This window comes from Perca fluviatilis, chromosome 18 (genome assembly GCF_010015445.1).
Source record: "Perca fluviatilis chromosome 18, GENO_Pfluv_1.0, whole genome shotgun sequence".
NCBI classification, from domain to species: domain Eukaryota; kingdom Metazoa; phylum Chordata; class Actinopteri; order Perciformes; family Percidae; genus Perca; species Perca fluviatilis.
This window is the reverse complement of record NC_053129.1, coordinates 1,552,501-1,575,624: the sequence shown is the minus strand read 5'-3', so window position 1 is coordinate 1,575,624 and position 23,124 is coordinate 1,552,501. Positions and strand designations below refer to the sequence as shown.

The following is a 23,124-nucleotide window of genomic DNA, read 5'->3' as shown; positions in this document are numbered from 1 at the left end:
TATATATATATAATGTGTATGTGTGTGTGTGTGTGTGTATATCTATATATATATATATATATATATATATATATATATATATATATATATATATATATATATATATATATAAATTATTCCAATCATATCACAATTATTAGGAGAATTTCTGAAACATAATTTGCTGTGTATTTCTTACTTCGTGGATATTTGGCTGAAACAAGTCAGTCAGTTAGTTACTTAGTTAGTCAAAAAACCATTACAGATTCATCAGTAATGACAAGAATGGTTAGTTGCAGTCCTAGTTACACTATGGCAAATGTAAAATGTTATAAGGCCAATAGGATACATACACACACATATAAAGGAATGGTATAACAATATCACCAGCTAAAACAACAACACATACAAAAAACAAAATAATAAAATAGATATAATATAAATATAAATAAATATAAATAATATAAAATAAAACAAAAGTTTCTTTCCATTTTAACCACCATGGTTTTAACTGAAGTATTGTTTTCCCTCAAACAGTGTAGTTTAGATCCTTAGAACCTTACACTACAGACAGACAGGCAGGCAGGCAGACAGACAGACAGGCAGAGAGAGACAGACAGACAGGCAGAGAGACATATGGAGAGACAGGCAGGCAGAGAGACAGACAGACAGTGCATATACACACTCTTATACAGAATTATTGTTTGATTACACAGACAAAAGAAATAATGTTTTCATTAGAACATTAATGGTTCCAGTTTATTACAACTTGGGTCTTTTTAATTTTTTGTTTTTTGCCTTTGTTCCCATCAGTTATGATACCATTGTACTCACCAAAATAATTGCTGAGAACTGCGAACACAACTAAATTGCTAGAACAAAATCTGATGGACAGGAATGATTTAATCTGAATTATCCTAAGGGAAGCCCACTGTTGTTGTGCCCTAACACAGCTTCTAAGAACAGACATGTTAATCACCTACCACGACTTGTTAGGGCATCTCTAATATCCTGTGTTTCTCTCCTATTCAGAAAGGATTGTACGATGAGGCCCTCAGTAGCTTTTTCCGAAATGTGGACTCAAGGTAATCACACCTGCTTTCACCCAGTTATTGCTCCATGGGTTGAGACATGTGCCTCCATACAGATGCCCGAATGTAGTTCTGTTATATTTTGTTTCCAGGGAAAGTGATGGGGGAGCCCACGTTGTTGGTGGGAGAATCCAACATCTGAAGGCCAGGGTAAGTTCTGCTCATTAACCCTTGTGTTGTCCTTTGGGTCCCAGTGACCCGAAGGACAACACAAGGATTATGTACTTCCGTTTACTTTGTTGAGAATTGCTCTCTAAACCCTGTTTCTTGTAAAGTAAGTAAAGTTTATTTCTAGAACACAGTTCTAGACACAGTTTAAGCTGACCAAAATGCTGTACAAACAAGAACTAAGGTGCTGTATTAACCCTTGTTTAGAGAGCAATTCTTAACAAAGTAAACGGAAGTACATAATCCTTGTGTTGTCCTTCGGGTCACTGGGACCCGAAGGGCAACACAAGGGTTAATAGGAATCTGCTTGAGAGAACATTCTCTATCCTCTGGTCTTCACAGAGGTAACTGCTGATTGTAAGTCAGAGTTGAATTCTGCATTTCAGGTTTGGCATTCATCGATTCAAGTTACATAGAGGAGTTATGGAATTGTGGCAGGGGGTCAAAGGCATATGTGCTCAGTATAATATAGCATTGGAACATCGAGTGGCTTGCATAAGTTTACACACCCATGCTAAAGTTGACTAAAAAGAGGAATAAAAAAAACATCTTTTGGAAATTGATCTTAATGCCTTAATTAAAAAATTTGAAAAAATCCAACCTTTTAAGGACACCAATTTTCTTTGTGAATGAATAATGTATCGTAAATAAATAAATGTTCTTCCTTAAAATACAGGGGGCATAAGTAAGTACACCACTATGTTAAATTCCCATAGAGGCAGGCAGATTTTTATTTTTAAAGGCCAGTTATTTCATGGATCCAGGATACTATGCATCCTGATAAAGTTCCCTTGGCCTTTGGAATTAAAATAGCCCCACATCATCACATACCCTTCACCATAACTAGATATTGGCATGGTTTTGTTTCAATTAGCCTGAGAGCTGGTTTGATTTGCATTGAGAGATGATCTTATGGAAAGTACCCCATGCCAATCTCTAGGTTTGGTTTTTTACGATACATTATTTATTCACAAAGAAAGCCACTGTATGTGCTGGCGTTATACTCATACATTTGAATCCACAGGCAGTGCTGGTGGACATGGAGGAGGGTGTGGTCAACGAGATCCTGCAGGGCCCATTGAGAGAAATGTTCGACAGCACTCAGCTCCTCACAGACGTGTCAGGTTCAGGCAACAACTGGTGAGAGACAGACTAGACACAGGACACAAGCTCACAAGGCTGGTAGCAAAAAAGTTGTTGTGATGGAGAGGTGTTCAGGGATTCAATGCAGTAGACCTTTTTCACGGCAGACATGTTGACATGTCATAGTAGGAAAAGTACAGGTGTATTCAAACCATTAATGATGGCTGCATTCCACTTAGGAGAGGTCCTGGTATTGTGCATGCTGACTCACTGAAATAGCTTACTGGGACACTTGATGGAATTGAACCATTGTTAAGGTTATCAATTTCAGCTGTGCTTTTCCTACTATGACAAGTCAACATGTCTGCTGTGAAAAAGGTCCATTGGATTGCCAGAGTAATTTTCTGTAATTGTCACAAAGTTGACATTTAGGTACTTTATATCCCCAGGCCTGACACACTCACACACTCACACACACACACTCACTCACTCACTCACTCTCTCACACACACACACACACACACACACACACACACACACACACACACACACACACACACGCATGGTTTTAAAATTGTCTATATGGTTTTCTTTTACTGTACAATAAAATGCAACAAAAGAAGGGACTACAGTCTACCCTGACAGTAGGCAGGGAGTATCAGCCGACTCTTCCTGGTCCGTGCAGTGCTGGTGCACCAATCTGCCCAGACGTCTTCAGCGCTCAGGCAAGCAGAGAAAATACAACAACCCAAAGAAAAACACCACACTCAAGGCTGTTTTATAGTAAAAAAATAAAATGCAAAAACACTAGCTGCCTTGGCTACACTTTGTGTCATGAGTTCTAAATAATATGTGTTGTCCTTGGCTGGAAGATTAAAAGCTACTATCTCATACAGCCACCACATTTCAAATTCCCAGCAATATAACAAATGATGATGAGTAGCTTAGTAGTCTCAACAATGGATGTTTTTCCACTTCGCTATCTAACTATGTTGGAGCTGTGATTATCACAGCATATTGATTTCCTCTCCAACAAAGGCCTTGTTCAGCCTCTTATTCTGAAGTGCACATGCACAGCTAACTGACTACATTCTTACAACAATTGGTTGCATCTTCTGTTACATAACATTTAGGCACCTTCATTTTTTCTGTGGTTCCACCAGCTTAGTTTGTAAGTGTGAGCCCGAACAAACTGATATTAAATTTGAGAAGTCATTCTTTGTTTACTAATTATGAAGCACCTTTAAATTATATTATACAAAATATCTTTATAAATATTCGGAAAATCCTGCAAATACCACACCTACTAAACAAGTTTGAAAGAAAACCAATGTTTTCAGTCTCCACTATGCCTTTCTCTCTCAAACAGTCACACAGCTGGGTCAGCCCTATGTCCCCACAGCCCAATGGTCCCACATTTCTAGGACATTTTCAAAATTAAATCTCCTACATTTCTCTTCAATTTAAGCCCTATCCTCCCACAACATTTTTAAAGGTTAGGGGGATAAAATCTGTCTGCTGTGAACTTAAATTAAATAATCGTGATTTCAATATTGACCAAAATAATTGTGTTTATGATTTTTTTCCATAATCGAGCAGCCCTACCTGCATCCCAAACAAAGACATTGTTTAACAATTTTTCCCTTCATTAATATGCCTCTTCTTCTCCAGGGCAGTTGGACACATGACGTATGGCTCAGCCTACAGGGAGCAGATAGTAGATAAGCTGCGGAAGGCAGCAGAACACTGTGATTGTCTGCAGTGCTTCTTTCTCATTCACTCTATGGGAGGAGGTAAGGCACGAAGACACCTGAGCTGGGTTGGAGACCGTTCCCTATCACAGAAATAGTGTACTACTATACATTCGCCATTTTGTAGTGGTTTCCAAATTCTCCGTGGTTAATTGTATTCACTATATAGTCCACTATAAAAACCCACAATGCACAGCTATTTTGAGTGTACATACGATGTACCCTACATTTTTTTTTTCCACGTATACCACAATGCAACGCGCTCGTGTTTTCCCGGAGAAGAAGAAGAAGCAGAAGGACCCGCGAAAACTGTAAAGGAAAAATGGAGCGGGCTTTTGTTTCTAAACAGAGGAAATGTAACATGCAACATATATCCAACCTTTAATTATTCTCCCGAGTGCTCGGTTTGTTTCAGGGAAGTTTTAGAAGTATTTTTGTTTTTCGGTTTGTTTACATGATGCTGGGCGCACCCTCTTCTGTCACACAAATAACTGGCGCATGCGACGATGTTTTCAGTTAGGGTCCGAAACCTCGTTTGGTCATTCCCGATATAGTTCACTATTTAATAAACACTATTTAGGGAATAGTGAGTGAGGGAATGAAGGAATGGTTTTAAACACTTTTCACTCCATGGAAGCATTGGTGCCCCTATACATGACATGTACAGAATGAAGTGTGTGGATGCTTTTCCTATCACTCTGCATTCAATCATTAAATCTTAGCTCCAACAAGCCTTTATTTTGAAATCAGTGATCTTTAGATGTTGGAGCTCAACGTATTAGTGGTTTGAGACTCAGCTTTGGGATTTTATTTATATATTTTGTGAGTGAGTATGTCCAAGCATTTGGACTAACACGTTTTCTTCATAGCATCTATATGTCTCAGTTTTACGACTGCCTTGTTATAGGTATACATGCCCAAGAAATGTGGTTTGTCTGGGGGAAATTGAGATGGGAAAACCAGGTCACGACAATATTCTACAATAATTACAGACACCAATTACATGACATTGAAGAAATCTAGTTACAGCAGAAAGTAAATGCATCAATTCTGAATTGAAGGTACGGGCTCTGGCCTGGGGACCAGAGTGTTGAGCCTGCTGGAGGAGGAGTTTCCTGAGGTGTGTCGAATTGTCACCTCCATCTATCCGTCTGCGGAGGATGATGTCATCACCTCTCCCTACAACAGCGTTCTGGCCATGAGGGAGCTCACAGAGCACGCCGACTGTGTCCTCCCTGTTGAAAACCAAGTTTGTACATTTTTATTTTTACCCTCTCTCTACAAAAATCCCTGCAGTATGTACAAATTGAACTCATCAGTATTTAGGGCTGGGTACCGAAATTCGATACTTTTATGGCACCGAAAAATGCCAAATTTCGGTTCCAAAAGCGTCTGAGTGCGTAAGCGCAAGCTTATCTGTCCTCTCTGCATATTGACACAGAGCGGAGCTCCGACCGAGACACACACACACACACACACACACACACACACACACACACACACACACACACACACAGAGGTGCGGTCGGAGTAAACTGTCTGCAGTTTTTTTTGAAGTCACAGAGAGTCATGGTTGGTTTTAGTGTGGTTACAGTTTTTTAAAACTTCACGCAGACAGCGTTTGCTGTGATATGATATTAATGGCGAGCTGAAAGCGGTCGCTGTGCTGTTGACGTTACACTTCCTCTAATGGTGTAGACACATATAGCCGACGGGCGACCATTGACAGAAAACCCCGTCGATATGATCATGTCGCGTCCCTGAGGTCCAAAAAACTGCCACAGAACAGACCAAAAAGACGAGAGGAGACAAGACGTAATACATCTCCATAACAGCAGGGGGCGCTAATCTGTAATGTTGCCCAAGAAATGAAAACCGGCAGCTGATTGGACTAACGCGTCACATGGGTTTGTTTTCTCCGGAAATTCAAAGCCAGACTGTCAAGGCAGCCGTCCAGAATAAGATCTCATATTGTACTAAAATAGTTCACTGAAACATGTTTCTGAAAACATTTGAAGCGAGAAATAGCCCGTGCAGTTGCTGAATCTGTCTTCATTTCAGCTCAACAAAGGTCAGTTTAAAAGATTTTCATCAGATTTTGAGAGACTCTAGTCATCTCATTCCGCTCGTCATTTCCGGGTGAGTCCTGACTTCCCTGCCGCCGACCGAACATGTCAGGTCGGCCAAAATGAACGCCGACAGCCCCCCAGACGGACGACGGCACGGGACATAGCGAACAGATTTGAGTCACTGACCTCACCAGACTGTCTAACGGCCGATAATCGGCCTGATGTGTCCCGGCCTTAAAGGAACACGCCGACTTATTGGGAATTTAGCTTATTCACCGTAACTCCCAGAGTAAGACAAGTCGATACATACCCTTCTCATCTCCGTGCATGCTGTAACGCTGTCTGACGGCTCCAGCGGCATCAGCCCATCACAGAACAGGCAGGTGAATGGTTCCAGTAATCCTACTGCTCCAAATAAGTGACAAACATGTTCCTATTTACATGTTGTGATTTGTAGAGTCACAGCATCCCAACATGTAAATAGGAACATGTTGGCGTTATTTTGTCACTTTTGTCACAATTGGGAGCAGTAGGCTAGTTGGAACCAGTTACCTGCAGGATCTGTGCTAGGCTAAGCTAATGCTGGAGCCGTCAGACAGCCTTACAGCACGCACGGAGATGAGAAGGGTATGTATCGACTTGTCTAACTCTGGGGGTTACGGTGAATAAGCTAAATTCCCAATAAGTCGGCGTGTTCCTTTAAGACAAGCAGGCAGAACGGTGGTTTCTCTGCCCTGATGACTGACTGACAGGCTGAGCTTGCAAGGCACTTTTAATAACGTTACTGTTAGGTACTGTTAATGAGTGAGCAGTTTTACCAGAATGTTTTACTTTTGATAACTGTTTTGATTCACAGTTAAGGTGGAAAATAAAAGTTTTGTGTTTAATGTATTTTTGTTGATGTTGAAATGGATTTTAAAACATATGGTATCGAAAAAAGTATCGTTAGGAACCGGCATCGAAACTGAGGTATCGAAATTGGCACCGGATCAAAAACTTTTGAATGATACCCAGCCCTATCAATATTAGGGCAGCACGATATGAGGAAAATATGGCATATAACGTTCCTGATTATTGCGATAATGATATCACTTGCGATAAATGATCAGATATTAAAGCAGGGTTTCTGCGGGGTCAACATTTTATGCCTTAAAAAGTCGTTTTGTGTTCTAGATCTTTAATACTTTTAAACCGGTCTTAATTTTCCAACCTCCATGTAACGCTACCTGTAATGCTCATTGAAATGTTCCTGCAGTGCTTTAGAATGTTTATTTTATTAATTCTGTGGTGTTGTAGTTTTTTCTGTTGCTACTCCAAATATAATTTGCTGTATTACGACTAGAAATGAGACCAACGTGCAACTTATGTTGCAGCCGATCTAGACACCAGTCCTATAATACCAATGAGGAAAGCAGGGAATTGTTTCAGACAATGTTTCCGCACTCTGACATCCCACTTTGGTTTTGATGTCGTGATATGGCTCTTAAATTTCACTGGTCTTAAAAAGGTCTTAAAAAGTCTGAAATTTGACTTGCTGAAACCTGCAGAAACCCGTAAAGTGTACTCTTCTGCATTTCTGCTGCTTTCAATATTCTGCTAAAATCTTAAAAATTTAAAACAAAGGAAATCATTTCCAATATTCTTTTATTGAACAAATTGAACATAAAAGGCACCACTAAAAGTGCAATTTTTTTTGCGATATGTCGCAGCCTTTCGCCATGTCTTTATCGCACCAGTTAATATTGCGATGATGATAAAAAAACTGTATATTATTGGGCAGCCCTAATCAATATTAACGAGTATTTGTTCTCACTTCTCCTCCTTCAGTCATTGGTCGACATTGTGGACAAGATTAAAAATATGTCTCACAGTGGAAAGCCAGGGTCGGCGATCAAGAGAGACAGCACCATCATCTCTGGGCAGGGCGGGCTCAGTGGGGCAGAGAAGCCCTTTGATGCCATGAATAACATTGTGGCTAACCTGTTGCTCAATATTACCAGGTATAGTATTTCTGTTTGCTCATATACAGAAGACCCCTGTCTGCATAGGGAGACAGGAGTCTGCCTGTTTATTTCACCACTAGACATGTTTGTTTTGGGTGAAGTTTAATCTAAACAGACAGAATGTGGACATATCTGAAAAAGATTGATCCCGGGATAATGTCAAGCAGAGAGACGTCCCATGGTCCAGCAGTCGGCAGGACAAACAAGAGCTATAACTACTAGGCTTTAATGATACATTGAGGCTGAAAGCGGCCCGCCAGCCCAATAATAAAATAATACCCAATTACCTGAAAGTAAAAGCAAACGGATAAGTCTTGGGTTTGGATTCAAAGGCCTCAACTGACTCATGTCCATAGGAAGGTTATTCCAGAGGAAAGGGGAAAGGGCTCTGTGGCCTGCTGACTTATTTTTAACTCTGGGACATACAGGGACCCCTGTATTCTGAGAGCAGAAAATTCAGATTGGAGTATAAGATTTAAGGAAATAGGAAGGGGCGTGTCCCTTTACAGTTTTGTAAATCACCTGAAAGCAATTTAAAGTCTGGTCTGACATGGATAGTGTTGTTGTGGATAGGGCTGGGTACCAAATACCAATACTTTTAGGCACCAACCGAATTGCCTCTAAAGTATTAAAAAAAAGGCATGTCATTCAATACCTAATTTCAGTACATAAGGAGTAAATGTTTGCAATCATGCAGCATGCTTCTACCAAGATCTAATAATGTTTATGATTGGCTGTCTAACGTTACATGTCGTAGAGGCGTGCTGGAAAAACTCTGTTACACAGAGATGGCTCACGTAGTCAGATTTAAAAGAATGTGTGGCATAATGCAATTTATTTTTGTTTTATAAAATTGGTATGGAAAAAGGTATCGTTTAGGAACCAGTATCAAAGTCACGGTATTGGTATCGAAATTTTTGGAACGATACACAGCCCTAGTTGTGGAATTTCCAGCTTATTATATACTTATTGGCATACATTTTTGCTTGCTCATTAGGTCATGTTTTGCCTATTTAGATTGAAGTAGATGAAGACAATAAGGATGGAAAGACAGGAGAGAACAGAGTCCCACTAAGAAAGCAGAATATTGCAATTACCTTTTCTGACTAACTGACCAACCGGAATGCCGGTAGGGCTGTTCAGACTATAGCCCTCGGCAGATTACAGCAAGGCTCTGCGTTGTTGTTGTGTTGCCAGTATGAACATTTAAACCAGAGTCCAGTTTAAAGGCTTTGGGGTGGAATTTCCAGCTTATGAACTCATGCTATGTAAGTTGACACAGTGGTACCCAGGTGTCCTTCAGGTCAGTGTCCAACATAACCTCATAACCTTTCCAGGCAGAGGAATGCTTTCACTTTGTGCCTCCATAGATGATGGGAGACATAGCAGCTGGATGATACAGTTTTTTACGATCGCTATGACACTTTTTTCAATACTTTTAACTTTCCTAAACTCTTAACACAGTTAGCACAACGTCTGTCTGTGTAGGCTATACAATTAACACATCTATTGTTGCTTTGACACAAAATGCATACAGTTAACACACATTTAAAATGCTTGAACTTCTTTTACACACAAACTCCACCAAAACAATGGATCTTTACTGCCAAATTTACAAATGCTTTCACACTGTATGTCAGAACAGATAACCTAATGTTCTGATCATATTGTGAATTGAAACACAAATATATCCCCTGCATTTTATACATGCATTTATTGAGAAACCGCTGATTGAAGTTATGCAAATAGATCAATCACAGCTGATTCCCTTCTAGGAAACACACCCAGGTGTTGAGGTTCTTTCAATCGCATGATCATATGGTAGTAGAGTAAAAGAGGACCTATTTGAACAATATACTGTAGATGAACACAGAAAATAAGAAAAATGACTTCACGAGGGAGAGGAAGAGGAGTACCAGGACAATTGTCTCTGTCTCCTTTTTTTCATAAACTGTACATTCTATAAAGCTACTCTGAGATGGGTCAATAATCTTTTGTATTAAATTGAGCAAAAGAAACAAATTGGTGACCGGGTTGGATCAGTGGGTAGAGCAGGCGAACATATACTTGGAGGTGTGTGCCTCGACGCAGAGGTCCAGGGTTCAAATCCAACTTGTGACGATGTCCTGCATGTCTTCCCCCTCTCTCTCTCCCCTTTCTCAACTCGCTGTCCTGTCAAATAAAGGCGGAAAACCCCCAAAAATAATCTTTACATTTTTTTTACTGAACCCAACAAAACAAAAATGTAGAGAGGCTTCAAGAGAAACTGCAGTGCAAAACACAATATCACTTTTGTCTGTTGTATAATGGCAGACCTGACTGACGCATTTAAAATAATGCAGTTTCTGTAATTCCATGGGATGTTAGTGTTTTGTATGACATTGTGCTATGATTGACTAAATGTTCCTATTGGGAGAGAACGTGTGTTAGTGTTTTGGAAGAATTATTTGATTTTGAGACATGATTGCATTGTTTTGGTAAACATGGTGTATTGTGTTAGTGAATTATTGTATTTTGAAAATCAGTGTTGGAGTTTAGTTTACAATGTGTGATTTTGAGCATGAAATTAACTGTTTTGCCAATCGTGTGTTGTAGGTGTGTTGGTGCGTTAATAGTTTATGAAAGTTGTTAAAAGTATTGAAGAAATTGTCACAGCGATCGTGAAAAACTGTAAGACAGTGCTGCTCAGCCTGCCAAGGCCATAGAGAAAGTAAACACATAACACATTATGTCTGTGCTGAGGTATTTGGGGGGCCCGCAATATCTTTGTTTACCTTGAACGTTCAGCTAAAAGTAACGCCTCTTGGGTTGGGAACCAGAGGGTCGCTGGTTCAAGTCCCAGTATGGACCAAAGTACAGAGTGTGGATTGGTAGCTGGAGAGATGCCCGTTCACCTCCTGGGCACTGCCAAGTGCTCTTGAGCAAGGCACCGTACCCCCCCAACCGCTCAGGGCGCTGGTCCAGCACTGGCAGCCCACTCACTCACTCACATCTCACCATTTGTGCATGAATAAGTCCTGAGCATTTGTGTGTGTATTTCAGGCCTGTGTGTGTAGTGATTTCTAACACAGTGTAAATTGTAATTTCCCCACTGGGGATCAATAAACAGTATGAATTATTATTATTAAATGATTAATTATAAATTAAATACACAGGAACTTGAGAGAGTTTGGACAGCATGACACATGGTGGTTAAACTGTACTGCCTGCCTAAATTCTTTCCTCAATTGAGTGTTCATTAAATGCTTCTGTGTAATTCATCAAAATCTCCCGAACCTTTCTTCACATATGTGAAGTGAGTTGTGCGGAGTTATTACCAATTCATTGAGCATTGCATTGTTAAACAGTGAGGGTCTCATAACGAAAATTCCTTTTCATGCTAAATCGCAACACTGTTTTTCCATACCTTTTTTAAATGTTGCTTATCAAGTCAAGTCGACTTTATTGTCAGTTCTGCAACATGTGTCAGACAGCAGAGAGAGCAATTGGAAATACGTTTCTCTCTGACCCACGGTGCAATAAGGACACATCCAACAAGTATAATATAAAACATAAGAAATTTATACAAATAAAGATAAAAAAAGATAAGTACTATGTACAAATAAGATAAAGATAAGTAATATATACAATTAAAAAAGATAAGTAATATGTACAATACAGTAATACATTTTAAACAGTGCAAATGTAAGGCAAAACCAAATAGTACAGAAAACTAAAGATATTGAAATGTTCAGAAAGAGTTAAGACTTAAGTAACCTTAAGTTTTCTTTTTGTTTCAGCTCAGCTCGTTTTGAGGGCTCTCTCAACATGGATCTGAACGAGATTGCAATGAACCTGGTCCCCTTCCCCCGTCTACACTACCTGGTGCCCAGCCTCACCCCCCTCTACACACTGGCAGATGTCCGTGTCCCCACCAGAAGGTCAGCTCTCTGGCTCTCATTGCAGCTATTTTTTATTTTTTATTTTTTTTTTACCTCACAGTTGTTTTGAATCCTGGGTATTAGGGCCGGGACCATATGCTTTTGTTCTGATTCGATTCTTTCATGATACCTGAGTGCCAATTGGATTTGTATTGCGATTTTCATTTATTGCGGTTCTAGTTTATTGTGATTCCATAGTATCGATTACAAGGAGGTTCTTTTTCTTCTTTAACAAAAACAAAAATGAATAAAACACTTCTAGAGACAGTATATTATGAGACATTTCTGTCTGAAATTTCTCAACTGATAGTTTCCTAAGAAGAATACACTTCACAAATCAGCCAGTCAGTCTGATATTTATTTACTTTGTAAAGAAGAACATCACATGTACTTTCTGCTTTCTCTACTTTCATTCTGTTTTGCTGGAAAATGATGTAGTCGCTGTCGGCGGTACCGTATAAACAGAACATATTTTTTTGCCTATCAATAGTTTTTTATTAAACCAGACAGACTTTAGGGGTAATATATAGACTAGCCTTAATTATTTGATGAGTCTTTGTCCATGTTTCTTTGGCAAAACTATTTTATTTTGGATAGTGCAAGCTCTCCACTTTCTTTAGCCGCATATAGTTTAGTACGGTTAAAACTTGCTTTTTTGCCTGCCCACACATAGCTCTCTACAACAGTGTTATACAGTTTTAAAAGATTGGGGGGAAAATGTAAAGGTAACATATGTAAAATATAATTAATCTTGGGAGTGACTATCATCTTAACCAAATTAATCCTACCTAATAATAAAGACATATTAATTTTTGCCCAGTTTTGTAGGACAGGTTGAATAGTTTGAATAACTGAAGAGATATAAGTTAGCATTATGTATTCCAAGCCTAGTATTAGTTTATATCAGCGGTGATAATGGCAAACCCTGAGTGCCATGACTAAGGCTTAATGAGGGTGACATGACTCCATTATTAAGAACAGTCGCCATTGGCTCTGTATAGACTAGCTGTAACCACTGTATTTGGAGGGACCAAATCCATTTCTTTTCAGTGCAGTACCATCATTTTAAAAAGAGGAATAAGATCTGCGAACACCACAAAGCTGGCTTTTATTTTTTTAGTGGGATGTTGGCAATTTAAAGTTTAGTGCTGCAGGCTTGTGACAGGAAAAACACCATTTGATCCACCACCTCCCCTCCCACCTGCTCCCCAACAACAACCACCATGAAAGTGGCCTTGTGTGAGCCATATGGACCTCATCTGCTCCAGGGGAGCTGCTCATTGGTCAGTAAGAGTGGTGGTTGTACTGGACAAACTCCCAGAAGTGAATATATATGACTATGAATGCAGAGCAGGGTGTTGGTTAAAAAACGTCTTGCCTGCTCAGCAGAACTTGCCTGTATAAATAAAGGTACAACAACGCTTCTTTCTCAAACATTTCTCTCTTGGCCCCCACTCTAACTCAACTGTACCTGAAATCCTGCGAGGCCACTTCATTTACTGTAGCCAGTAAATAGAGACACTATAGAAAGAGCTCATTTAAGTCCCGCCCCCACCGGAGGGGAAAACAAGTCATCGTTCTCCATTGATTTCTATTGTGTCAAGGTGACTCCTCGTCAATTCTGTCTGCTAGTAAACAACAGAAAAATGCCTAAAAGCTGCTGTGATGGGATGCACTACCAACAATGTGTATAACCCATAATAGGGCTGAACGATTTAAGGAAAAAATCGAATTGCGATTTTTCTGCCAGATATTGTGATTACGGTTTGATTTGTGATTTCTTTTTTTAAAGTTTAGCTTATGTTCAATATTGTCTGTAACAGATAAAACATGTCATGGAACATTATAACATGAGACGGCATCAAAACTGCTCTGTACCTTTTATGAGAGGAACTTAGATATGAACTTAGATATGAATTTCCAGCAATAAGTGCTATTTAACATTCCCGCATTTATCCAAAACAGTAGTTATAATAAGAGGAATAAAAAATGTTAAACCAATGTTATACCAAACATTCAACTAAATATTGCACATTAGATTAATCACGGCCCTCACGATTAGCAAATCGCGATTTCGATTTGAAAACAATTAATTGTTCAGCCATAACGCATAACTTAAATTTTTATAAGCTGCCACTGAGCTTTTATGTAACCAAAGTGGAGACAGACATGAGAAATCAGCAGAGAGAATGGTAAGACTGGGATCCTGACACTAAGCTAACGATAGGCCCAACGTAATGTTTGCAGCAAGCATTTTGTTACCAAGTCAAATATCCAAATGTTAGTTTAAAGCTAATATGTCTGTAAGTTAAGCTAAAGCATTTTGACAGTATGCAACTTGTGTTATAGTGAAATGTGGATAAATCAGTAAGCTATGCATTATGTCAAGTGTCTTAACTTGCTAATAACATTACATAGCTAACATTAGCTCACTAACAGCTAACTTGTCTGGAAGACATAGGTTGCTAAAATAATCCTTTGACATGCTCAAATCTGCTGTTTTTAGCTAGCTAGAGGCACTTTGTTAGCATTTCAGCCCTTAGTTGCATATTGTGGCACAGATCGTCTTCCCCTCCGGTGGTCGTGGCTTTCAGAGTATGAAAGCCAGTCTATATGCTGAACAAGCAAACCACAAACGCTGTTCTTTGCCAGGATGTAAATGTAATATCTCGAAGCAGGGCTTTAAATTAACCCACCAACATGGCTAGTAGATTTTGAAAGTTACCAGCCAATCAGATTTTCCACTAGTCAAATGTTAGGTAATTTTTACCCACATTTGGTGGGTTGGTGGGTGTCAATTTAAAGCCCTGTCTGGAAGTATTGTGACGTGTTTGTCATTCTCTTCTAACTGTGCCCTCTAGACTGGATCAAATGTTCAGCGATGCCTTCAGTAAAGACCACCAGCTAATCCGAGCTGACCCGAAGCACAGCCTCTACCTGGCCTGCGCCCTCATGGTCAGGGGCAATGTGCAGGTGTCTGACCTGCGCAGGAACATCGAGAGGTCAGAGCACCATCCTCCCACTCCGTCTCCTTCTGCACCGGGACAGCAGACAAGTCCGTGCAACCACCCTGATAGGCCCAAAGATGACCTTCACACTCACTCTTTCATATAGTACCCCCATTCAGCACTGACAGCACTGATTCATGACTGGTCCATTCAGCAGCAGCTGTTTTCATGTAGAGAAGCTGAAACAGAAGCTGCTGTGAGAGTACATATTTGTCGCGTGACCATGGTCTGAGGGAGGAGGAGGAGGAGGAGGGAGGAGGAGGAGGAGGAGGAGGAGGAGGAGGAGGAGGAGGAGGAAATATTGCCCACCAAAAGACTCTAAGGGGCATACACGTAATCACTGTACAAACTATATTGCAGCATATTTTTCTGTTGGTTAAAACAAATAAAAACGTAACCGGATTCTTTACAAATTCTTACGAAACTACACAGACAGAATGAATCGTCACAAATTCCAAACACGGTTGGTTCCAGTTGCTTACATTTGAGACTTGCTGCTTCATTGTAAACTGAATATCTTTGATTTTTGGACAGCTGGTTTGACAAACAAGACTTTTGAAGACAATCTTGGGAAACTGTGATGGACATTTTAAAGAAGAAGAAAAAAAACGAAAATGAAAGAGTATTGCCACTTGGCTACCTGTTCTGCCAAGCTTCCCAGCCCTTCTCACATGACCAATTAATGTTTCCATGATGACTATCCAAAATTCTGAGACTGGAATTGTTTTTTTTTTTTTTTTTTAAAGTTTGATGATATGTATTTTTTTTTTCTCCCTGCTCTAGACTTAAGCCTTTACTTCCCTTTGTTTCGTGGAACCAGGAAGGCTGGAAGACAGGCCTGTGTTCAGTGCCTCCCGTGGGTCACTCCCACGCCCTGTTAGCCCTGGCCAACAACACCTGTGTGAAGCTCACATTCATGGAGCTGAGAGAACGCTTCATCAAGCTCTACAGGAAGAAGGTGCATTAGAAGATTCAGCAAAGGAATGTCATTTAATAAGTCAAAGCCATCAAATATTTGATCATATTTGACAGTTGGTTAGACAGTATAAACAGATCGAAGACATACTGTAGCTTTCAGTAGTGGTAACTTGTGATGGACATTTGTTATTTGTTTTTTAAAATGTCATAGACTGAAGAAAAAGAGGAAGTCAGACATAATTACTTAACAGCACATTGTGCTCCCTCCCCACCTGTTGAAGGCTCACTTACACCACTACCTGCATGTAGACGGGATGGAGCAGAGCTCCTTTTCAGAGGCCATCAGCTCTCTCAGCTCACTGATCGAAGAGTACCAACATCTAGATGCCACCAAGGGGACACTCATGCCGGACGCACCCAGACTCCGCATTGCCAGATGAAGGTCTGCGCTGTTGTATATCGTTGTGTAGATGTCTGTGTCTGTGTCTCATTGTAAAATAACTGTCCATGCTAAGTTCTATCAGAATATGTTTAAATATAAATTATGTTTTCAGTTAAGTTAATGGTGTAAAACGGAAGTGTAACTTCTTTCCTCTCTAACAGAATATCATTTTAACCATTTACTTTAGCTTTGTCTTTCCAAGAGTCAGCAAGAGGAAGATAATTAGGAAGTGAATTAGCGACGCGCTACCGTTGGCCATACTCGGACACCCCCTGTCCTCGCTGTAAAACCTCACTGGTCGCTGCTGGTTTTTCAGGGTATTAACCATATTAACAAGTCGCCGTAATTGGCATCAGTGCTGTCCACACATCCGGGACTGTACTTCCGTTCTTCACAATAAAATGTAAAATGACATGCTTCCAAATTATTCAATATAATCTCCTTCATTTCCACTTTGTAAAGTTATATCGCCACCTGAGCGTCGCCCAAGCGTTCTTACTGCTTTCGCTCATTAAAGTCAATAACCCAGGAGAAGCACCGTTAAAAGGCCGGAAAGACGTCAGACCGGATGTGTCCGGATAAGGCCAATAACCGCGAACGGTGTCCGAACATGGACACCGTTATACCAATAATTCTTTTTCAATAAGGACTTCACACAACCAAATCTTTTGTATATACCTTTATAAGTTATATGTCAATATTGTCTAATTTGTGACCAGATTAAAAATAAGCAGGGACAACATGTAAAAAGAATCTGCAGTGTGACCTGATTTGCCATGTGTGGGCTCCCTGACCACAGTATTATGAGGTACTGTTAATGTGTGCTGTTACAGCTAATGCACTGGTCATATTCCTTGTTGTTATTGCACATACATGTCCTGAAGACAGGGTTTATAAAATATTCTTCATAACTAAAACCTATTTCCTAATTTATTTAATGTTCCCAGCCATTCTTCCTATGAAATGAGGTTTTGTAGTTTGAGTTTTTGTCTTCTTCTTTCTCTGAGTTCTCAAGTCACATCACCACTGCTGAGGAGAAATTAATGACCAAAGTATGCATACGTTTCAGTCCTTAGTCCGCCCCAGCAGGGCTCATGTCCAGCGTCTGTGTCTTTGGACTTCTTGGATGGATCCGTTAGAGTAACCGCAGGTCTGAAAACATGTCACCTGGATCGTTGCACTTCCTCTGGCACACGCATGATGTTATCCACTGCATCTTCCACTGTGTGTTGGAGCCCCCCTTGCACGTGAATTCGACCTTGATCATGCGGGACTGGTTTGGGACACAGCAGCGCTTGTCTGTACAGACACCGCAGTACGTGGGCTTGAACTTCTTGGTACTGGTACAGCCCGAGAGTGTCAGCTTTTCTGCTTTCTTAGCTTGGAATTTAGGCTGGCATGTCTTTCCCTTTGGCACCTATAAGGGGAAAACATTGATTTTATTAGTTTTGATTGTTATATAAAACAATACTTTGATAGAATTTGACCAACTTGTCACCTTAATACTCTTCATCACACTCTTCCCACACGGTCGCAGCAGACACAGGCGTCGGGACTTCCTCATCTCACATTTGCTGTTGTCGTTGGTGACACGCACAGAGATGCCCAGGCCGCATGTTTTGGAGCAGGGGCTCCAGGGCGTGGTCTGGATCAGACAGTTCTTCTTCCAGGCTAAAGGAGGATCCCTGTAAGCTTTCAGTATTACAGTTAAAGGGCACTGTGTCAACAACACCCTACACAAAGATCTAGTCTCTGTGCCACCGTACTGCCAAGAAGAGCACACACCCCAAATACCTGGTCTTACCCACCACGAGGGAATTCATTCTTCTCTTTCCTTTGAGGCTGTACTTACATGAGTTAGGTGGAATGAGTGGAAAAAGCCATTCTGCTGAACTGAAATTATCTTTAGACATCCCAAAAGATTTCAGTTTCCTTGTGTGGATGTTAGCTTTTAAATCTAAACAAGGTGCTCTGTTTTTCCACCATGAACAAATTAAATTAGTGATTCCCTGACACGCCACTATCTTGATATTCAGTATTTCTGCAGAGTTTCATGCAAAGCAAACGCACTACGCTGGTACATCAAAGTGGAAGTGAGTTGTCCCTCTTCCTGCTTATAATTGGAACCATCCATCTTACTGTTTTCCTCACTCCTCCCTCTGCTCACACTGCCAGAGTAATGAAACACCCACTCCCCAACCGGCTAACCTGGACAGCAATTAGCATTCCAGGCCAGACAGGCTGGCCTTTCTCCACAGGTTGACTCTATAAACACACCTGACATGTAGGTAGTATCCTGTTGGTGCTTCTTTGGGTTCTGGCCACTGCGAATGCCGGCTGGCATGTTGCCCATCAGCGGTGCAGGGCCTAAGAGACCAGCGGGCTTCTGGATGAATGCAGGGGTACAGCCGATGGCTCCAGCAATACATGTGCACTTATAGAGGGGGCTGGGCTCAAAACCTTCGCCGTTCTCATAGTGGGCCCCATTCAGGTCACAGCCTACTGCCATCAAGTCTGAATGAGAGAGAATGTCAAAGAATAAGGGAAACATGTCAGGGCTCTGGTACTCGTTGGTGTAGCAACCCAGTACGCTGGAAAAAAACATACTTGAAATGTAAAAATATGCTTCAGGTTGCAGGTCCGTACGTAAAGCACGAGTAAAACGTTAGCCGTGTAGATGGCTTTATTGATTAGTCTTAATGTGTCTGTAAACGTTTTCACCATTTAACTGCCACTCCTTTCCCAATGACTGTTTATGGGGAAAACTGCTATTTGGGCCCGTGTGTGATCCCAGTGTGGCTACTACGCCAAAATCACCGCACAACAGTGTTGTATAAAGTACTAGAAAGCAATACTTGAGTAAAAGTACAAGTATCGTACTAGAAAAAGACTTCGGTAGAAGTGAAAGTTACCTTTTAAAATATTACTTAAGTAAAAGTCTTAAAGTATCTGATATATACTGTACTTAAGTATCAAAAGTAATTTTCTGATATTTAATGTACTTAAGTATCAAAAGTAAAAGTAAAAGTTGTTTTTTTTTAAAAGCAAGCGGTTAGAACTTTTATTGTGGCTTTCTTATAGTAAAGCATAAAGCGTATTCAGGGACTTTTCAGGCACAATTCTCTTAAGTTCAAAGAACAAACAGCATATGTTTAGAGCTGACATCAATGTACAGAAACATTTCTTGCAACACAGGTGTAAGATGTTATCTTCACCACTACCCTGTTCACCGAGTTCACCACTATTGTCGGGGTGGTCGCAGGGCTCAACATAAAAAAAAATCCCCACTGGCCCCCGGGGCCAGTAGATCAGAGTTTTGCTGGCCCCTTCTACATTTTTACTGGCCCTGAAAGAAATATCATAGGTGTGATTGGAAAAGGACAAAAAAGCTAGCCACTGCCACTGGATGTTGTGCCATTAGCAGCAAAGCTAGACCAGGGGTCATCAACTACATTCAAATAAAGAAAATAAAATTATACCTAATACGCATCATCTTGTCATCTTGATATTTTCACTTTCTTACTAAATTAATGCTATATTTTTTACATTAGTAAGCAAACCCCTAAAAACATGGAAAATCCATAATGATAACTAGATAGGCTACTTAACTAGAAAATGATCTCAGATTAGTCCTGTATGCCTAATTTGAAATAAGACGATTCTGTTGCTAAATAATACAACCGGCAACATCGTCAACAATGAAGAACGCGTCATTCACGTGCATATTAAGTAGCCACGTGTATTTGTTTTGGTCTTAAAATACATCCATAGGTTTACCGCTCCAGCGAGAGGATGGCTCGTTTAGAAATCAGCTACGTTTACAATAGTTTGTCCAAAGTTCAAGATTGGTTGCAAATTAAGACAAACCGTTAGACTACAAACTGACATCTTTCATTTTAGCTCGTTTGTAAAGTCGCTGTTTGCAGAGTAGAGCTGGGTTTTCACAGCGCGGTGGACGAGAGTGGACAGCGCAGACTAGATATGGGTTTCTACGTGTTTCTGCCTGTAGAACAGGTAGGTGGGTTATTGATAAGTATTGACTCTTTTAATCATGGAGGTTTTATTGTAGGCTACCTACTTCCAGTAACGAGTGTAGCGTTAGTTCATCTGCGCCATCGGCGGTAAATAATCCTCGGTAACGTTTCCAGTCAGTAGGCTACATGTGCTGCGTGAAGTAACGCACACACCAGTGACTGTGGCTGCAACCAGCCCGACATACGTTTTTACTGGCCCCGGGCCATCGGGCCATTGCTTATGTCGAGCCTGGTGGTCTACGATAACGGGAGGTCCTCCAGTAGGTGCTCATGCTTCCATGGCGGTTTGCAACAAACAAGCGCTGAAATAGAGCGCGCGGTGTGCGGAGCGTGCGTAATGCAATCTAGGAGCAGTGATTCGCCAAACCTCCCTTATTGCAGTCGCACACATTTCTTCTAATTTTATTTTTTAGTAACGAGTAACGAAGATGCTTAGTGGAAATATAACGGAGTAAAAGTATACATTTTATCTAGGAAATGTAGTGGAGTAAAAGTGAAAGTTGACATAAATTTAAATAGCGAAGTAAAGTACAGATACGTGAAATTTCTACTTAAGTACAGTAACGAAGTATTTGTACTCCGTTACATTACAACACTGCCGCACAACAGCGCAGCCCCTTGCATTGTTTTTAACACAGCGCTGCGTTCAGCCTGAACACCAGACATACATCACACTGCCCAAGCTCTAGTTTGAAACAGAAAACAGTTGGCACCCCTTTTACCTTGACCTATCCTACCATGACTAATTCAGGGAAAAGATGAGAGCCACTCACATGCACACACTCCGACCTCAAATCTTGGCTTGTCAGCTGAAAAGTCACAGTACATGCTCTTGTGCGGGTCACAGACATCTCTCTCGTTGCACGGCTCTCCGATCTGCCTGGCACAGCTCTTGCAGCAGCCACACCCATCCAGGACAGAGCTCACTCCCGGGGAACAATAGGGTCTTTCCCGACACTTGCAGGGCCACTGGCAGAACTGCCGCCTCTCAGCCGCAGCCCGCCCATCTCGAGGAGCCAGCTGCCCATTGTTCTGAGCCCTGCTGAAGCACTGGGTGAGGAGGAGGACAGAGATCCATCGATAAAAACAAAAATGGGCAGGAATTCGGATGTACAAATTCTGTTTATACTTGAAACACCAGGCATATATTCACATTTTACTCTGTGAATTAAGGATTTATTTTGACCAAACAGAGTTGGAGATTGTTGTAACAGTTTTGGTGAGTTTGAATGAAGTGTGTTTTTAGGTGAGTTAAGACAATGAATCTAGTCTTTGTTGGTGAAAGAGAGAAACTTGAATCAGAAGGTGTACAGTTGTATTTTTCTGTTTAATATGCAAAATATGTGTTTTGGCCAGTTGAGGCAGCGGAAGCTTGCTGTAATCATAACATGGACATATCAACTTAAATAATTGATGTAGCTAACATTTGGCCTTTATTTGGACTCGTGTTTCTGGCCGCCTGATGAATGTAACTGTTTGGAGGCACATTTTCTCACACGTTTGGTAAGATTTAGTCATGAGCTGTCTAAAACCTCTCCCTTGTTCAGTCATTCACTAGCTACTCCCTAAATAATAACAGTATTTTGCATCATCATTGACAGGTGAAAGTCTAAATATTTGGGATTGTAAGCCATTGTGAGATTTCTTGAGGTGTATTTTACTCTCCTCATATTTTCAGTTACAGATAGAATTTAAAAAAGCAGAAAATGACAAAAAGAGCCCTTAAAACAACTGAGATATTAAGCCTAATCAGCTAGTATCTCAGCTTCTTTCTTTTAACTACGACCTCAAATGATAAAACATTTTGTTTGCAATTGAAGCATTTTATCGATTATGGTTACATAGCCAATGTTTTGACCCTTCAGCCTAACTGCTCAGAGAGTAAGAAGGCATTTAAAATGTAAGTCTATGTCTAAGGTGACATAGTCTAAGGTGTAAACTGCACATAGCTCAGAGCGATGACAGCCCAACAGATTATAAAGGCTTGTGTACAGTCCTGTAAAACTAATATGTTTGCTTTGCTTGGTATTTGCAATGATGTAATCAATGCATGGTGCCACTTGTGTGCTCCAATTCCCCTGACTACTCACTGCTTCCAAGGGTCACTGAGGGTTATGCCAAAAATCTGAAGCCTGTCTGCCAGGTTTACTGAATGAGCTCATTTCATGGTGTGAAAATGGGTCCACGGGAGCTTTAAATACAAAGACCTCAGACTTTGCTCCCCTTTTGCAAGTTTTTACCCTGGACAGGAAGACTATCTTTAAGCCTAATAAAATGAGAGCAACACAAGTGAAAACCAAATGTTCAAGTTACTTTGTTAATGGATACTTGATAGCTATTGCTATTTCAGAATTTTTATGTTAATAAATATATTCCCAGTATTAAAATGAAAAGGAAAATTCTGAAAAATGCTGGTGCTCTACTACTGAGAACACCGAAGCATCTAGGTATAGCAGGCGTTGAGTGCCTTGTCTCAATGTGTCTGTAGTGTTAGTGAATAGAAAAAGATAATGCTCTTCTTACCTGTTGAGCAAGGATGAGCAGGAGGGAACGGCAGAGAAGCGATAGCATCTCTTAAGTGAGATGGTTTGTGTGAGCTCCAGGAGGGCACAGGGGGACGAGGGAGCTGGAAGGTGGGATTTAGTGAGGAAGTCTGGC

General features: G+C 40.6%; 3 protein-coding genes across 7 annotated transcripts in view; 2 read left to right on the top strand and 1 right to left on the bottom strand.

Annotated features, from left to right (window-relative positions):
• tube1 (tubulin, epsilon 1) overlaps window positions 1–23,124 on the top strand; it is a 37,371-nt gene that overhangs the window by 1,839 nt on the left and 12,408 nt on the right. For 2 of the 4 annotated variants that reach the window (XM_039782609.1, XM_039782610.1), the window contains exons 3-12: window positions 1,012–1,064; window positions 1,163–1,220; window positions 2,263–2,378; window positions 3,993–4,114; window positions 5,134–5,321; window positions 7,969–8,141; window positions 11,924–12,064; window positions 14,926–15,066; window positions 15,856–16,030; window positions 16,272–16,432. In XM_039782609.1, the coding sequence (XP_039638543.1) occupies window positions 1,012–1,064; window positions 1,163–1,220; window positions 2,263–2,378; window positions 3,993–4,114; window positions 5,134–5,321; window positions 7,969–8,141; window positions 11,924–12,064; window positions 14,926–15,066; window positions 15,856–16,030; window positions 16,272–16,430 (1,326 nt within the window). In that variant the 3' untranslated portion in view covers window positions 16,431–16,432. Of the gene's footprint in view, window positions 1–1,011; window positions 1,065–1,162; window positions 1,221–2,262; window positions 2,379–3,992; window positions 4,115–5,133; window positions 5,322–7,968; window positions 8,142–11,923; window positions 12,065–14,925; window positions 15,067–15,855; window positions 16,031–16,271; window positions 17,350–23,124 lie in introns of those variants that run through there. The other 2 variants (XM_039782608.1, XM_039782611.1) reach the window with 2 other exon arrangements.
• The window catches only part of ccn6 (cellular communication network factor 6), a 6,160-nt gene continuing 132 nt past the window's right edge, over window positions 17,097–23,124 (bottom strand). Inside the window, exons 1-5 of one of the 2 annotated variants that reach the window (XM_039782613.1) lie at window positions 22,990–23,124; window positions 21,240–21,516; window positions 18,710–18,946; window positions 17,931–18,124; window positions 17,097–17,849 (exon numbers count right to left, since the gene is read on the bottom strand). The exon at window positions 22,990–23,124 is cut by the window's right edge and continues 132 nt beyond it. In XM_039782613.1, coding sequence (XP_039638547.1) covers window positions 17,568–17,849; window positions 17,931–18,124; window positions 18,710–18,946; window positions 21,240–21,516; window positions 22,990–23,037 — 1,038 coding nt within the window. In that variant the 5' untranslated portion in view covers window positions 23,038–23,124 and the 3' untranslated portion in view covers window positions 17,097–17,567. The remainder of the gene's footprint in view (window positions 17,850–17,930; window positions 18,125–18,709; window positions 18,947–21,239; window positions 21,517–22,989) is intronic. The other variant, XM_039782614.1, reaches the window with a different exon arrangement.
• The window catches only part of si:dkey-119m7.4 (uncharacterized protein LOC560629 homolog), a 31,907-nt gene continuing 30,224 nt past the window's right edge, over window positions 21,442–23,124 (top strand). The window contains exon 1 of the mRNA XM_039782602.1: window positions 21,442–21,685. Coding sequence (XP_039638536.1) covers window positions 21,575–21,685 — 111 coding nt within the window. The 5' untranslated portion in view covers window positions 21,442–21,574. The remainder of the gene's footprint in view (window positions 21,686–23,124) is intronic.